Source organism: Equus quagga, chromosome 7 (genome assembly GCF_021613505.1).
Source record: "Equus quagga isolate Etosha38 chromosome 7, UCLA_HA_Equagga_1.0, whole genome shotgun sequence".
NCBI classification, from domain to species: Eukaryota; Metazoa; Chordata; class Mammalia; order Perissodactyla; family Equidae; genus Equus; species Equus quagga.
Window position 1 is genome coordinate 66,173,460 of NC_060273.1, and position 13,115 is coordinate 66,186,574.

The following is a 13,115-nucleotide window of genomic DNA, read 5'->3' on the forward strand; positions in this document are numbered from 1 at the left end:
TGACCTGGACTGAACTGGGTGCCCCTGCTACACTCCCGAATAGTCTCACACTTTTCTCACACAGCACCTTCCATATTGGACTGTGAGTGCATGTGCTCCTTGCCAACACAGATTTTTATTATTCACTCTGGTATCCTCTATGCCGGACTCAAAATGTGCTGAAAGATGCTGTTAAAGCATGAAATTCATGCATTCATTCATTAATTAAATGTTCACCAAGCTGCCTACTATGTGCCAGGCATGTTGTAGGTGTTGGGGATACAGCAGTAGTCAAAAACTGAAGTCCTGACCCGATGGTGATATGGGCTAAGGAGGAAAATGAAGCAGGGTAGGAGGGATGGGAATAGAGTAAGGGGTGGAGGCTTGCTATTTTATACAGGGTGATCTGGGATGCCTCTCCATCACAGTGATATGTGAACAGGAACCTGAAGAAAGTGAGTGTGTGAGCCAAGTGGCTATCTGGGGAAGAGCATTGCAGAACAAAAGCCCTGAAGCAGGAGAGTGCACCAGGAAAGGCTAGGACCAATGCTGCTGGAAGGGAAAAGCGGTGAAAGATGAGTCAGTGCCTGGCGGGGGGCGGGGGGGGGGGGGGGGGGGCCATATCAAGCATCGTCTTAGAGGAGACTCTAAGGACTCCGATTTAACTCCGCTACAAGAAGCCGTGTGAGAGGATTTCAGCAAGAGTGATAGAAGACCAGCTAGCAGCTGCTCCTCCAACGGTCCAGATGAGAAGCAATGGTGTGTGGACCAGGCGAGTAACAAAGGAGGCGGTAAGAAGCATTTAGCTTTGGAGGAAGTTTTCAGGAACAAAAAGGATGTACTGGTAAATTAGAAGTATGGTGACAGAAACAGAGGTGGCCAGGATGACCCTCAGGTTTTTAGTCTGAGCAATCAGGAGGGCAGAGTTGCTTGTTAATGCCTCCTGAGGTTCACTTTCCTCATCCGTGAAGCGGGGATAACAGGAGCACCTGCCGAGCAGATCACGTGGGCCAGACCAGGTAAGGCACCCAGCGCATGGTAGCTCCGCTATCACCACTGCTTTCCTGGGGGTTATCAGGAGCGTCAGTAAGCTAGTGTCTGTGAAAAGAAGAGCAAGACCACAGAGCCCAGGGTGGACCATGCATGCAGACGGCCCCCGGCCACAGTGGGACTTCAGTTCCTGCGAAGCTGGCAACTTCTTTTTAAAGCAGAGAAAAGAATACCTCGAGCTGCTGGAATGCATGTCTGGAGGGTAAGGAAGTTACCACAACAAGTTTGGAGGGTTATTAGAAAGTGCCCTGTAAACAAAACCTCTCCTGGAGGGGTCATCTGGGTTTACTGACAGTTCCTAACACTCAGACAGGGCAGGCCCTCACCATACACAACAGATTTACCTGGCTGGCTTTACAAAATTCATCAATAAAGGCCCATACTCCTCACCCCCAACACTTAGGGCTTTGCCAGTCTGAAGTCACAGCCAAAAGAAAGGTAGCAGGTCCAGACTGTGGGAAAATACGACGGGAGACACCCTAGGCTATCTGCGGTGGCTAGTGGGTCCTCACAACCATAACAAATAGCACTACTTGAAAGTGAAGCTAAGTGCTGATTATCACCCTCACTTAGGAAAGGTACGGTAACCCCTCAGAATGGGTAATTTCCTCAAACTACATATGTTTGGCTTTGGAATGCATCTTATGGAATATAAAACACTTAATCCGTGTGGGACATTTTAACTCATGAACTGAGCAACCCCATACTTGATACCAATTTGACCCTCAAAACAACCTCAGCACAGAAGTTAGTCTCATTCTGTGAATAAGAAAACAAAGGTTAGGCAAGCTGTCTGAGATCACAAAGGGAGAGCAGAGAGAAGTACTCTGCCCGTGCTCTGATTTAAACCCTATCACCTACCCCCTGGCTCCTTCACCCCACTGTTTCCTATAATTTCACTAGCCAGGTATCAAAACTTGCTTCCTTTCATGAAGCCCCAGCAAGGTACGGCTGTCCTCTCTCCTGGCCACTCCCTTAGATCACTCTGGACCAGTCTGGGAGGTTTGTGAGCCTGGACTGAGGCACCTGTGAGCCCTCTCAAGGCCCCAACACCCTAATTACCCCCTGTGAGCTTGTCTTGGACTTTGTAAACAGGGACACTCCCATCTGCCAAGCTCTCCATTTTAAAGAGGTTCTTGTGGTTTTCGGCCCACTCCTCCTCCCTCCCTTCCCACCTCCCAAAGGGAGGGAATGAGTGCTGAGTAACAGCTCTGAAACGTTTAATCTAGCCTAGGTTCCACTGCAGACCGGGGGTGGATCAGCCAAGAGAGTCTGCTCCTCCGGAGGGTCAGAGGTCAAGACTGCGGGGAGACCACCCCCGCCAGCATGGGTCTGGAACCACCTCCTAAGCCCCTCTCCCTCCCAAGCAGGCACTCACTTCCCAGTTAATGTCAAACTCAAACTCCTGGCCCAGGAGGTAAGGGGCAGGCCTCCCTCGCTCTCCCCTTCAGAGGGTGCCCTAATTGCGTGCCTTCTTTGAGAAGAGGAGAAACTGGATTGAACTACAGGAAAACAGCTTTAAGCCCTCAGCTATTGAAGCTAACCTAGCAGTTCTCAGCCAGAGATGCACAATATAAAGAGTCACGGAGTTTAAAACAAACAAAAAACAATCAGACCACCATTATCACCCCTGACAAATAACTTAATATAAAGTGATCAGATTTCCTCAACTGTCACCAGTATGTCTTCTTATAACTGGTTTGCTCAAATCAGGATCCAAATAAGATCCATGCAATGCATCTGATTGATGCCTCAACCTTTTTCATCTATAACAGTTCCCTTTTTAAAAAACCGCCATTTATTTTTTGATAAAATAATTTGTCCTGTAGAATTTCTCACGTTCAGAAACTGGATAACCGCTACCCCACGGTCAGTCTGTTCCTCTATCCTCACAGATCTACGGTTCTCTTAGGTTTGGGTTCAGTTTGTATTGGGGGTGGGGGTTCACAGACAGTGCTATGTACTTCCTGTTACCGCACGGTAAGGCACATACTGTCTGGTTGCTCCACAAGGTCTGACACGCACCCCAAACCATCAGTCTAGGTTGCTGAAGCCAGAAGAGCCGCTGCAGCCCTCACAGAGCTTGGATTCAAAGCTGGAATTCTTAACCACCGTGGCAGAGATAAACACACACATACAAGAAGCTCTGCTTTGGTTTCTTTGTTTTGTGGGGAGGGGGTTTCTTGAAAAAAGTGTTTTTGATACTAAAAAACCTTAACACATTAGATCTAATCCAATTCCCTCATTTTATGGATGAAGAAACAAGAGACACAGAGAAAGGAAGTGGGGGTTGCTGATGATCACAAAGCTGGCCATGAGCAGAATCAGAAGTGAAATGAACACTCCTAATAATGGTGATCATTTACTATAAGATTTTTAAAATAGCAATATTAAAAAGGCAGCACTTATTAGATGATCTGTGCCTGGCACTACACTAAAGGCTTTATACACATTATCTTCTTTAACTCTTATGACCTCTGAAATAGTAACTATCATTCTCATTTTGAGAATGAGGTAATAGTGGCTCAGAGAGGCTGAGTAATTCGCCCAAAATTGCACAGCAAGTGAGATGCAAAGCTTGATACGTACAAATATTGAATAATTATGTTGTACACCTGAAATATAATGTTTTATGTCAAGTAAACCTTAATTCAAAAAAAACCCAGCAGGGGCGGCAGCAAAAGAAGCAAAGCTAAGACTCAAAAGTGCAGACTATATGATTCCAGGGCAGAACACTTCCATCCAGTCTGCTTCTTGTGGTGGGGCAGGAAGGGGCCAGGATCTAAAGTAGCTTCGATGCTATGAGGTCTTCACACAGTGAAGCCTGATGCCCCAAATCCACACAGATGCCCCAGCTGGTACAACTGGGCGGAACCTGGGGAAGGGTCCAAACCCAGGAAGGAAAGCAGAGGAGAAGGAAGGTTTATCTGGGGCCAGCTCAGGGAGGCGGAAGAACCCTGCAGTTGCCATGGGTCAGCTGGCATAATAACCCTTTATTTTACGCCGTCAGTTAGCTGCACTTCAAAAGGACACAGAAAAAAGTGATGCCTAGAACACAAACACTCAAGTCTCAGACCCTGCCCCCGACTTTCTTTGAAAGAGAATCAAGAAAAAGACTACAGCATTGGTTAGTCTTCTTACTACATGAAGTCAGAGGTGCCACACAACCAACCCACCGATTCCCGCTGCTGGCGGTGGAACCTTGTGGCTATGATACCCTCAGGTCTCAACCCACCGCACATCACGAGCCATGGCCAACTTTCAGTTCAGTCAGACCGGCCTCTCCCCACAGCCCTGAGAGCACAAAGGCGCTCTCCCCACAGGTAATGTGAAGGAAAGGCAAAGGAACAAATAAAAAACCTATTTTTAAAACATTAATCACTGCACATTCCAAAGCAAAAACAGCCAATTCTTTAGGTCACCAACCCTTGAGATTATCCATACTATGCCCTTCACATCTGTGGACAAGCAAAAGTCCATTTTTAAGGAGATAGATCCTACATATTTCATGGAGTACTGAGACAATACCAGAAAAGGCAAGTACTTCATTGATTTACAAGTGGAGAACACAGAGACCCAGAAAGGGTCCCAGAAAGTCCCATAGACTTAATCTCCCAGACATGGTATAAGAGCTACCATATGCCAGGCACTGGGCTACACACTTTACACATATCATTACAGTGATCGCTCACAACAGCCCCATGAGGCAGGTAAATCATAATTTAATTCCTATTATACAAACAGGGAAGCTGAGGCACAGAATGGTTAAGTAACTTGCCCAAGAAGGCACAGCTAGCAAGTGGTAGTGCTGGCATTTGAACCCACACAGTTTTGACCCCAGGACCTTTGCTATATATCTCTTCTTTAAAGTAAGATGTCTTGCCTCTCTCACACTTAAAGGGTTGTGGCTAGAATAAGGAAAAAAAATTTTAATATTTTCAAAATATTCTCAGGGAAGGAAACAACATAAAGCCAAAATAAAAATCCCAAGACTACAAATCTACAAACATGAGATGTGGAAGCTTAAACCAGGATAGAGAACCCCACAAGAAAGAGGGGACGTCAAAAAACATCTTTTATTACTAGTTACTGCACGTGTGCCTTAAAGAACTAAAACACTAGCATCTGAGCCAAAAGGAGGACTAAAAATAGGCATTTGCAGCAAGCTTTGGAAAGCTTTTAGCTGGCTTATGAGGCACTCATTTCTGCAGACTCCCAAAAACATGTGCATCACAGTACACAAAAATCCCAAGACCACACTGCCACTCCACTGGTGTCACATTTAAGCTTGTCCAAACTGCAAACAAAATCCGGGCTGGAAAAGCGCCTTGGCAATCCACGTAGACTCCAAAGAAAGGGCCACCAGCTAACCTTACCAGACAGACGATTCAATCACGAAATTCTCCCTCAAAAAGCATCCAAGCCCTCACAACAGGCTTAAACAGAAAAGCCACCGGATTAACTCAGTTACTCTGACAAAGATTACGCCAAAGGTTCAAAACCAATGAGTAGACAAGACACTTTCTTGCCGTAAGATTCCAGAAAAACAAGAACAGAGCAAATCTACCAGACTCAGAATTTTGCCTTGGCCACTTAAAGCAATCTTAGCTTCCCCACTCAGAGGGAAAGGCGAGATGCCAGCCAAGCTGTCTTCTTCCCACGATCAATAACCCCAATAACGCACCCTATCAAGGGCCCCTGAACTTCCACAAAATGCCAGCTCAGGCACCCAATACCACCTGATGTCATGGCTGACCTAAAACCCACAAGGCAGGTTCACCAGTAGCTCAGCAGCAGCAGCCAGGGTGAGTAGCCCCATTTAAACTTCTGAGGAGTGCTCTCTCCTGGGGATGATTATACCCCTTTTGAGTTTAAAGAGAGAGGAAGGACCAAAGAGTGTCTTAAAGTTGCTCTCCCTCCCTCTGTGGGTGGATCAGAAGGGATATGCAAGAAAATGGAGGTTTCTGCACTGCCCTTTGCATAAGAGGGTTCTGGAAGAGAAAGGAGGGAAGAGCAGAAGGAAGAGAACATGGTTTGAGGTACTGTTAGTAAACCCCAAATGTCCCCTCCTCCAAATGAAGCAACCTTAAAAGAAATAAAAATTGCAACATGCCATTTACAGAATCGGCTGTTCTGGTTTCCCCAGGACTACCAGTGATTCTGCTCCCTTGAATGTGAAGGCACTAAGCTCCCCCTTCAACTGTCCCCATTTTGATGGTTTAAACCAGCCAGCCTCAACCAGCGACGGCAGAAGGGAAGGAATTCTGAAAAAGCATTAGGGCTAAGCCAGAGGCCGTCCCCCCGGCTACCAGTAGGTTTTGATGCGGGTCCACTTCAAAAAGATCCAAAACCAAACAATCCAGACCCACCGCGCCTCTGCGCGCCAGCCAAGGGACGAGCGAGGACGCGCCCCCCACCAGGCCGCCGGTCTATTCTCGGAGAGGGGAGGCCGAGACAAGCCTCCATATTCTGCGCCGCCTCCCCTCCGCCGACACGGCTCCGCCGGGACTTCCTGCACCCCACCTCCCCCAAGGGACCGGGTCCAAAAGAGCCAAAAAGCCGAGGGCGGGCCCGGGGAGAGCCGGCCGGCGGTCACATGCCGCTCCCCGCGCGGGGAGGCACCACGTTGTCCCGGCTGCGGAGGAATGCCGGGAAGGGGGCACGCGCACTCACACTCGCGCACACGCACACCCCCGGCCGCGCCGCGCCGCCGGCCCGCACCCGCCTTCCACCCCCGGCGGCGCGGCGGGCGCCGAACGCAGAGGCCGAGCGGCCGCGAGCAGCCCGCGGACCGGCGGCGCGGCGCATGGCGCCCAACTGTCACCCGCCCGCCCAGCCGGCCACTCCCTCCCCCGCCGCCACACGCCCCTCGTGTCGCCGCAGGCCCCCTCACCCGCCTCACATTTTCCGCCAACCCCCTAACTGGATGCCCCGCACGCTCGCCATCCGGTTCCCTCTCAAGGCGGAAGGTCCCCAGGATCGGGGAGGGAAACCACCGAATTCAATGACACGTTGGGTTTCCTCTTCTCCCCATTCTCCTCGTTACCGACCCCTCGACCCGGACTCGACCGCCTAATATCGCCTAATACATCACCTACCAGAGAACAAAACTTGTTAACTTTTAAATCCTGAATCCGTGTGGTCGGTGTGAACTCATCGCCGGGCACTCTTCTGCCCATGACATATGCCCATTAAACATTTACAACATGGGGACGATCGCAACGCTACCAAAACGGGGAGCGTGGGGCGGGGTGGGAAGAGGGGGCTTCCCGAGGAAGGTTTAGGCCAGAAACCGTCTCTCACCCCAACACGCGGTGGGGGGAAGAGGGCCCTTTTCACCGAAACCAGCAACCACCCTCTCCCGGCGAGCTAGGCCCGGACCACGCCGTTGCCCACTAACCGCTGCGGCCCAGGCGGCGGCCGTGGCCCCGACACGCCGGGCCCTCCAGCAGGGGCACGTTCCCGAGCGTGTCGGGGGGAAGGCACGCCGACCCGAACGAGCCAGGAGGCAATAAAAAAAATCCCGAGTCACCACGACCAGCGGCGGACCCCGGGGCCCTGGAGGCCGCTGGGGGAGGGGACGCCCATGTCCCCGGAAGAGGCCCCCGCAACCAGGAGAGAAAGGAGGGAGACCCACCTGGTGGGGACTGTCCGTTCACGGTGGCCAGGACCGGCGGCAGCGCGTTCTTAGTCCACGGGTTCACCTTGGGCGGAGGGGCCTCCACGAAGTCTCGGCGCCCGGCGCCCGCGGCTCCGGCCGCTCCTCCGCCAGCGCCCGGCTCGCCACCGCCACCCTCCTCGCCGTCGCTGATGGTCAGGCTCTCGGCGCCGGGCGGCTGCGGCGGCCGCGGGCTCTCGCGCTCCAGCTGCCCGGTGCCCTCCTTGTGTGGCTTGACGCAGGGCGGCCGAGGTCTCCGGGCGCCGCCGTCCGGCTCCCCCCCTCCGACGTCGTTCGCCCCGGGCTCGCCCTTGCCCTCGGGCGGCGGCGGGGGCTTCTTCCTCACCAGCCCCCCGTGCTCTTCGGCCTGCAAGAGCGGGGCGCCCCCCGGCAACAGCGGCTCCACCTGAGTGGCCATCTGCGCGCCCGCCCCCCCGGAGAAGCCGGGCGCGCCCGAGGCTGCCTCCCCCGCCTCGAACTTGGCTCTCAGAGCGCCCGCGACGCCTTCCTCCGGGGCGCTGGGCCCCAGTCCCTGCAGAGAAGGGTCGGGGTTCACGCTAGGCGCGGCCTCCCTCCCGGTCGGATGCAGGCGCCGTAGATCCAAGGCCCGCTGGCGGGGCGGGGGGGGGGAGGAAGGCCCCCCACTCTGCGGTCCAGGCCTCCTCGGCGCGCGTCCCCCCCCGCCCAGTCCTCGCAAGTCGCCCCCACCCCGAGCCTGGCAGGCTTCTCGTCCCGTCCCTCCCTCCCCCCCGCCCCCGGGGCGGCCCGGGCTTCCCGGCTCGGGGGCTGCAGCAATATGGACGGACGGGGGAGAGGCGCGGCGAGCCGAGCAGACCACGCGATCCGCGGCAGGCGGCGGGCGGGCGCGCGCCTCGCGACGCGGCGGGCGAGGGGAGGGGACGGCGCTGCGGGGGCGCGCCCGCTGGGCCGGCCCTCGGAGACGGGCGGGCAGGCGAAAGCGGCGGGAGCGCGCGCGCACGGCCTCGGGGCCCCGCCCCTCGCCCCGCCCCTCGCCTCTGATTCCTCGGAGCATCTCCCGGGCTGGGGGGTGAGGGGTTCTCAGACCGGACGGGGGCGAGCACGTGCCTGATGCAATTCGGGAGGCGGGGGCGATGAGGGGGGCAAGAGAAATGGGGGGGTAAACAGGGGGAGGTGCCTTAAAGGGCCAGCGCGTGAGAGCGGCCGCAGGTGGAGCACATGGGAACGGGCCATGCGGCCGCCCGGGCCTGCTCGCGCTCTTGAGGTTAGGTGAGCCAGATTCGGGAGAAGGAGCCATTAATGCCACCCGCCACTTACAGGGTGGTGGAGGGGGGTACCCATCCACCCCAAGGACGCGCCGACGGTGCTGGCTCGCTGGCGCACAGCGGGCCTGGCCCCTCCAGGCCCCGCCCGGGTGACCTTGGGCGAACCGCCCTCACCTCCGCCGGCTGTGCTCGGCTCCTCCCCGCCGTCCCCGGCCCGGACACTGACCGGAGATGGGTTCGACGCCCGGACCGGAAGGCGGGCCCTTAACCCTTAGGGGCAGCGGGCGCCTAGGAGGTGGGTACGGAATTACCAACAGCCCGCAATCCGGCCAAGCCCCCGAGACCAAGTGTTTATGGGCAGGAAATGTCTTTTCTTACAAGTGGATTTCTTTTTTTCTAAAGAATTGCTTTGGGCGGAGTTGAACCAACACCCGATTGGGACTCCAGAGATCTGAGATTTTGTCCTGGCCCTGGCCCTGCCCCTTACCAACTCTGCAGCAGTCGCTTCCTCAGTGGGCCTCAGTTTCCCTGTTGTATAATGAAGGAGCGGTGTATGACAGCGGTTTCAAACTTTAGTACACATTCAGTTCAATAAGTATTTACTAACGTTGTACTGTGGGGGCCTGCAGGATTCTAGGAAAGGGGGTGTGTGTGTGTGTGTGGCAATAAACCAGGTTAACAACGTCCCCAGCCTCATGAAATTTACATTCTAAAGTGGAGAAAGAGACAATAAACTAAGCGATAAACAAGTGCTTGTCTGGTGTCTATGAAGACAATAATTACTACAGTAATAGATTAGACTAGATCAGCTGCTTTAGTTTGGATGATAGGAGGAAACCTTGAACAGGGATTCCAAAGCATTTGAAATCAGGCATATCTGAGACTGGACCCAGAAATCTGCATGTCTAACAAGACCCCTTGGGTGCTTGCCCACCAAGGTGGTCCCACACTTCACTTGGAGAAGTTGTAGCCTCTGACTGGCTGTGATCCCATCTGTTCTAGACATAACAGCCTGGAATGTTGGCCATCTCCAAGGCAAGGCTTAGAACACATGACCTGCAGGATAGAGGAGAGGGCGTACTGGAACGCCTCTTGGAACTGTCCCACAGGACAAGGCTGGTTGTAGGGTTGTGACCAGGGCTACCGGGGCGAGGTGCTAGTGAGGACAGTCAGGCAATCTGATGTCTAGTCCCAGCTCTTCCATATGTTGTAACTCAGCCTCTGTTCCCGGCCAGCTCTCCACACTTCCCTGGGCCCCCTTTCCTGGTGGAAAAACGCAGGTAAATTATGCCTGACTTGCTTCTACCCTCCCAGCTTTTGTGGAGTCAAGTGGGACAACGTTAGTCCAAGTGCTGTGTAAATTATAGAGACTGAGGCCAGTGCTTCAAAAGAGGTACCAACAAAAGTAATGATTAAGGAAATCTCAAGGAATTTAAGCAAGATTCTTCATAACTGCATTATATACACTCTTACTCAGAAGGTAAATTATTGCACCTTGCCCCTGGAATGCACTATTCCTTAATACGTTTATTGATAAATATTTCCTGAAGAGGTTATTCACACTAGATCCTCTCTGAACTTCGTTAATAGGAGACATAATGGTCATTGTTGGTTATTCTTTACTATATGCCTGTAAGTGGAGGTAGAAGGGAGAGGTGCCCCCATACACATTGTGAGGGGACGAGGGCTCTGGGGGGATAAGTAACCACTCCACGCTACCCAGCAGTCAGTCTGAGCTGAACAAGAACCGCCAGGCCCTGCAGCATGGAGGCTGGAGGAGCACTGGGATCTGCACACCCTCGGGCTGTCGTGCCCCGGGGAGGAACTCCCAAACACGAGTGTGCCATTTTACAGATGGGCAAACTGGGGCCAGAGAAGCCAAGAGAGTTGCATGAGCCTAAATCTTAGACTGAGGCTGTTAGAGCTGGAAAAAGGAATCTTAATGATTACTCAAGCTCCTTGTTTTGCAGATGAGGACAGTGAGGTTCAGAGAAGTGAAGTTACTTAACCAAGGTCACTCAGCTAGTTCAGGACAGAGCCAGGTCTCACACCTGAATCTCCTGATCCTAAATCCAGTGTCTTTTTCTACATAAAACAATGGAACTGGGGTTTGGATTCAGGTTTTTTTCATTCCTGACCCACTATGGCATTCTCTACGCGTGTCTTCAGTTCTAAATATTAAATGACCAAATAGTTAAGAGTAGCTACTTTTATTGAGTAGCTACTATATGCTAGGTTCTGCGAGAAATACTTGACGTTGATTATCTCATTTAATCCTCAAAATTACTCAGTGAGATAGGTATTAATTCTTCCCACAAATAGCCATTGAGTCCCTACCTTGTGCCAGACACCAGGCTAGGCCCTGAGCTGTTATGATCGTCAATTACAAAGGAAAGCAGTTGAAGTTCAGAAAAGAAAGTCAGGTGGGTGCCTAGGGTCACAGGCAGCAGCTAACTGTCAGAGTGGGCTTTTTCAGGGCAGTCTAACTCCTCAGGCCTTGTCCTTACCCCTCGTACCACACCGTAAGGCCTGCCTTTCTTCCCTCCATTGCCATAGCCACAGGTATTTATGGAGAAGCCATCAAATACACAGGCCTAGGGAAAATACTGAAAAAGTTGAATCCTGTCTCTCCTAAAGGTAAACCCTAATTGGGGGGACCAAGTAACTAAGCAGTAGGTGACCTGAGGCCAAAAAAAGAGAGAAGACAAGATAGACTTTAGGCAAAAAGAGACAGGATCAGACTAACTTGGGCCGTGCCCAGGGCTTCAACCACTGATGCGCCTCAAACCCAAAGACGCATAGAAAATCAAACTGAAAAAATAAAAATTAGGAAGTGGGTCCACATAGCTATTTGTAATTAATTACGTGTTTGTTTGCTCCCGGTGCTGACAACTTCCTAAAGAGAGACAGAGGAGGCCAAGCGAGGGACCAGAGAGCCGGGAAACCTGGTTTATAACCGAGGTCTCATCGCTGACTTTGCTGGATGACTTTGGGCGGCCTCCTGAGCCTCCCTGGGCTTCCATCTCCCCGCTCACAAAATGGGAAGCACAATACCTGCCCACCTGGCTCATGGGTGTGAAGAAAGATAAAATTTCCATGAAACTATTCTTTCAGGGGGCATAGGTAAAAGGGGAGGGATGGTTCCTTGAGTTATCTGTGCTTATTAGGAAGGAACATTTCACACACTTGGATGTGCAGTTTTATTCCTCTTTGAGTTTGATTTTTCCAAAGGACTCTGTTCTGGAAAAACGTGGGCTGGATCACTTATCTTCTGACATCAGGGGCTCCTGGGCGTGGTGAGGCCTCTTTATACTGACACAGAGGAGTAGGACAGAGTTAGCAAGGGAGGGGCCTCGGCCAAAACAAACAGTGCCAGCCGCGGAGTGTTTTTGCAAACGCTGAAGACTCGTGGGCCTCTGGCACATGCCAGGAAATTGACTTCAGTTCACAGGAGGAGGCTCAGCCTAGAGCTCCTCTTGTGAAGTAGATGCAGACAATAGTTAACCTGTAAGGGAGTAGGGGTAAGGAGTAGGAGAGGGTACTGACTGTTCCCATAATACCTGGTTAAGTCCCAAGGCAACCGTTTTCTGTGAGCGTGATTATCCCCATTTTACAGATGAGGAAGTGGGCTCAGAGGCAGCCCAAGCCCCCCCAGGGGGTTGGTAAAAGAGAAGGATGGATTTGCAATGAAGCTCTGATAGAGAGTTAACTTTTAACACATTCACCACTCTGAGTTAGACAGGCACCATCCCAGCCTCTTTCTCCTCCATTCTACCTACGCAGCCTCTTCCCCAGCCCCGCTACCCTCCCTGGCATTCCTGTGCTTCTCAAGTGGGCTTATGGTGGGCTTCCCCACCAATTGTACCCCTCCCTGCGATGCAGCCTGCCACACTGCCTGAGCAGGCTCTCAACTCTCTGATGGACTTTGATGGGCCCTGCCTCTGCTTAAAATCTCTACCTTCACACCCTCTCCTGTCCTGCTGCCTTCCAGCCCACACTTCAGCAACAGTGGATCACTCACTGTTTCTTTCACTCGACAGATAAGCACTTACAATGTGCCAGTCATTGCTCAGGCCCTGGACGAGGGGAGATGAGCAAAACACACATGTTGCCTGCCTTCAGGAAGCTCCCGCTCTAATCCTCTGTGGACCCCATGTTTTCCTGCCTCAATTCATGTTATTCTT

General features: G+C 52.5%; 1 protein-coding gene across 5 annotated transcripts in view; it reads right to left on the reverse strand.

The window, feature by feature from the left end:
* Positions 1-13,115, reverse strand: part of LARP1 (La ribonucleoprotein 1, translational regulator) — an 82,619-nt gene that overhangs the window by 44,346 nt on the left and 25,158 nt on the right. For 4 of the 5 annotated variants that reach the window (XM_046666532.1, XM_046666531.1, XM_046666530.1 and 1 more), the window contains exon 1: positions 7,667-8,509. The exons of the other annotated variant lie outside the window; for it this stretch is intronic. In XM_046666532.1, the coding sequence (XP_046522488.1) occupies positions 7,667-8,105 (439 nt within the window). In that variant the 5' untranslated portion in view covers positions 8,106-8,509. Of the gene's footprint in view, positions 1-7,666; positions 8,510-13,115 lie in introns of those variants that run through there. 5 annotated transcript variants of the gene reach the window in all.